This window comes from Myotis brandtii, unplaced genomic scaffold (genome assembly GCF_000412655.1).
Source record: "Myotis brandtii unplaced genomic scaffold, ASM41265v1 scaffold61, whole genome shotgun sequence".
Lineage (NCBI taxonomy): Eukaryota > Metazoa > Chordata > Mammalia > Chiroptera > Vespertilionidae > Myotis > Myotis brandtii.
Genome location: NW_005370318.1, coordinates 781,794 through 785,431, shown reverse-complemented (window position 1 = coordinate 785,431; position 3,638 = coordinate 781,794). Strand labels below are relative to the sequence as shown.

The following is a 3,638-nucleotide window of genomic DNA, read 5'->3' as shown; positions in this document are numbered from 1 at the left end:
GAGGGGGGGGGGGGGGGGGGGGGGGGGGTCACAGCCTCGCCCTGGCTAGGAGCTTTTCCGGATCCGGCAAGGAAACCATCAAGCCACCACTCCCAGAGTCCCACCCGTCTAGAACCGGACTGCCAGACCCCGGCCACCCCTTCGCACTACCTGCCCCAGGTGTCATGCCCGTCACAGGTGAGAGGCCGCAGCTCGTCGTAGGGAAATGCATTCTCCAGGTAGCTGTCGTAAGCGTGGTAGAACATGGCCTTGACTCGCTCCCTGGTGAGGATTAGGAGAAATAAGGGGCAGAAAACGAAATCAAGCAGGGGAAAGGACAAGAAATAGGCGGAAAGTGGAAATCACCCCGATTCTGCCAGGAGCCCAGAGGCGGATTCCGAGCAAATGAGGGTGGGGGTCCTGGGGCAGAGGGAAAGGAAGAAACCCGCTCCGTGCTTTCCATTCCCCTACTGCGTCAGGGCGGGGAGTCTGACCGCTTCACCTGTAGTGGGCGGGGTCGGGCGCGGAGCCATCGGGGCCCGGCGCACCACGGTGCAGTGGCAGCAGCAAGCACAAGAGGCCGAGCGGGGCCAGCAGCCGGAAAGGCATAGAGCTCGTGTCCTGTCAACACCGCCGCCGCGGCAGCAGCCACCACCAGCTGCTCATCCTGCGAGCCTCCGGGGTTCTTCCGGGAATCCGCGTCACTGCGCCTGCGTGCTGATGACTCAGTCACTCACTTCCGAACTACAAGCCCCAGAATGCAACTGGTAGCGGAACCGAGGCAAAGAGCATCCTGAAATATATGTAGTCTGGGACGCAGGTCCACGTGTCTTAAAGACAGTGGCTATTACAACTACTGTAATTAATTAATGTTTTAGTAACAGCATTTATTGAGCACTTATTGTGTACTAAGACTGTATGGAGCACTTAAATACATTATCATTTTTAAAAATCTCCTTATTAAACATGAAGGCAGGGACTCAACATTTGTTGAGTGTATGTATTTATATATAAAGATGGATGAAGAATGTTCAGCCTTTACCATTAGGCATACTGAGTTTCCCAGACCAGTTCCCTGCTCGTTGTGTAAGGTACAACTTACTTCCATTTATTTGTCCAAAGCTGCCACTCTCGAGATTTCCAGAAATCCTATCATTTCTAAAAATTCATGAATTTTGGATTGTTGTTATTTTTTTAATTCTCAGCTGAGAATGTTCATTGATGAGAGAGAGAGAGAAAGAGATGGATGTGAGAGAGAAACAACCATCGGTTGCCTCCTATATGTGCCCAGACCCAAGATCCAACCCACAACCTAGGCATGTGCACTGACCGGAAATCAAACCTGCAACCTTTTGGTGTATGGGATGACACTCCAACGAACTGAGCCAGCCGGCCAGGGCTCTCTCTCCTGCCATTTGGGATGTGGTTACATTCTTTTTTTTTTTTTTAATATATTTTATTGATTCTTTACAGAGGAAGGGAGAGAGATAGAGAGCCAGAAACATCGATGAGAGAGAAACATCGATCAGCTGCCTCCCGCACATCTCCCACTGGGGATGTGCCCGCAACACAGGCACATGCCCTTGACCGGAATCGAACCTGGGACCCTTGAGTCCGCAGGCCGACGCTCTATCCACTGAGCCAAACCGGCTTCGGCAACATTCTAATGATCTCTTCTGTCTCAGCCCAGTGCAGAAGTTTTCCCATCCAATCCACTGGACCATCTCAGTGGCTGCAGCCCTGTAGAGTATCCCAGGTGAGAATGAAGACCCTGGGGCACTATAGCGTTCAGAAGGTTTGGAGCACATTTTTCCATTTTCCTTCTTGCAAGTTCCCAGAGTTTGGTCATCCTTTTAGACCAGCCGTGGGCAAACTACGGCCCGCGGGCCGGATCCGGCCCCTTTGAAATGAATAAAACTAAAAAAAAAAAGACCGTACCCTTTTATGTAATGATGTTTACTTTGAATTTATATTAGTTCACACAAACACTCCATCCATGCTTTTGTTCCGGCCCTCCGGTCCAGTTTAAGAACCCATTGCGGCCCTCGAGTCAAAAAGTTTGCCCACCCCTGTTTTAGACTATAGCAACACTCATGACTTTGAGCAGTGTGATGTGCAGTAAAATCAACCCTGGATTTTAAGTGAGACCTGGACTTCAATTCTAACTTCAAGTCCATGCAAAGCCTCTAAGTGTGACCTTGAACATTGCCTCTCCCTCCCCGGACCCAGCTTCCTCATCTATAAAATGAGAGGTTTGAGCCCTGGCCGGTTTGGCTCAGTGAATAGAGCATTGGCCTGTGGACTCTAGGGTCCCAGGTTCGATTCCGGTCAAAGGCATGTACCTTGGTTGCAGGCACATACCCAGTGGGGAGTGTGCAGGAGGCAGCTGATCGATGTTTCTCTCTCATCAATGTTTCTAACTCTCTATCCCTATCCCTTCCTCTCTGTAAAAAGTCAATGAAAATATATTTAAAATAAAATGAGAGGTTTGAACAAATGAACCTCTGAGGTCCTTAAACTCGCAGGCAGTTAGGTAATGATAGGCCAGATGCTGAGGGTCACCAGGGCAGAGAGCCTCAGTTGCCTAGCAACAGGCAAAACTACAAGCCCTTGCAGACCACTCCCTTAAGCATTAACGCCTGGAAATGACTTCTAGGCCTCAGCTGTGTTTCAGCCCCAGGCCCTTAGGAGTAGCAAAACAAGGCAAAGCAACATAATGGCTGACATCGGGACCGGCTGCAATGATTAATGACCCCCTGGGGACCAACCAATTAGTGAAGACCACACCCTCAGGAGACACTGGGAAAGCTGATGAATATTTTATTGAGATCCTCCCCTGTGACTTCCAGATAAAAGCCCTCAGAACTGAGGACCCTGCTCTTTCTCTATGGAGCATGTCTTTCCCCACCCTCTTCTCCTCCCTCCCCCTTCCCCCGCTCCCACATGCTCTTTCCCCCCCTCCCAATTTGTTTCCTGAATCCATTTCTTCTACAACTCTCTCTACTTCTGTGACATTCTAAATAAACTTTCTTTTACAGTTTGAGTCTTGGCTATGAATTCTTTCTTAGCCAGAACTCAAGTACCTAGGTTGCTGAACCAAGGTTGGGTCTGACTCCAAAGGACCTAACACCTGTTTTTCCACCGCTAACACTAGGATTGGCCATCCTCCCTCTTTGGTGAAAAGGTCAGATGGAAGTGGCAGCTCCGTTCCTTGAGCTGGAATGCAGACAAATGTCCTTTGGTCAAGCATCCTTGAAAATATCCCTAAATGCCATCAGTTGATATGAGAATTAAAACCCTGACTTAACCCAGAGAGCTTAAGGTAGTGCAGTACAGTATTAAAAGTGTGGGCTTTAAATTTGAGCAGACCTGAGTTGGAATTGAAGCATGGTAGCAACCATGTTTGGGTAAATGTTTAATATTTTAATCCTGCTGACTTGGCGTCTGTTATTATTTGCTTGCTAAAATAATAGAAAAGTTATTTTGATTTTCTGAATTATATGAATCATCCCATTCGATTAAATACCCTATTGATTGTAATTTGAATACCCCATTGGTTGTGGTCATATTGGTTTTAGAAAACACATTCCTCTGTACCTGGAGACCAGGACTGCCCAATTACTCTAAATTGACCCGATGGCTCCAGATAATGTGTTTCC

The 3,638-nt window shown here is 48.2% G+C and overlaps 1 protein-coding gene across 1 annotated transcript in view; it reads right to left on the bottom strand.

Annotated features, from left to right (window-relative positions):
* Positions 1-699, bottom strand: part of EDEM2 (ER degradation enhancer, mannosidase alpha-like 2) — a 32,686-nt gene extending 31,987 nt beyond the window's left edge. Inside the window, exons 1-2 of the mRNA XM_005879771.2 lie at positions 482-699; positions 151-261 (exon numbers count right to left, since the gene is read on the bottom strand). Of these exons, the coding sequence (XP_005879833.1) occupies positions 151-261; positions 482-588 (218 nt within the window). The 5' untranslated portion in view covers positions 589-699. The remainder of the gene's footprint in view (positions 1-150; positions 262-481) is intronic.
* Positions 700-3,638: the final 2,939 nt, after the last annotated feature.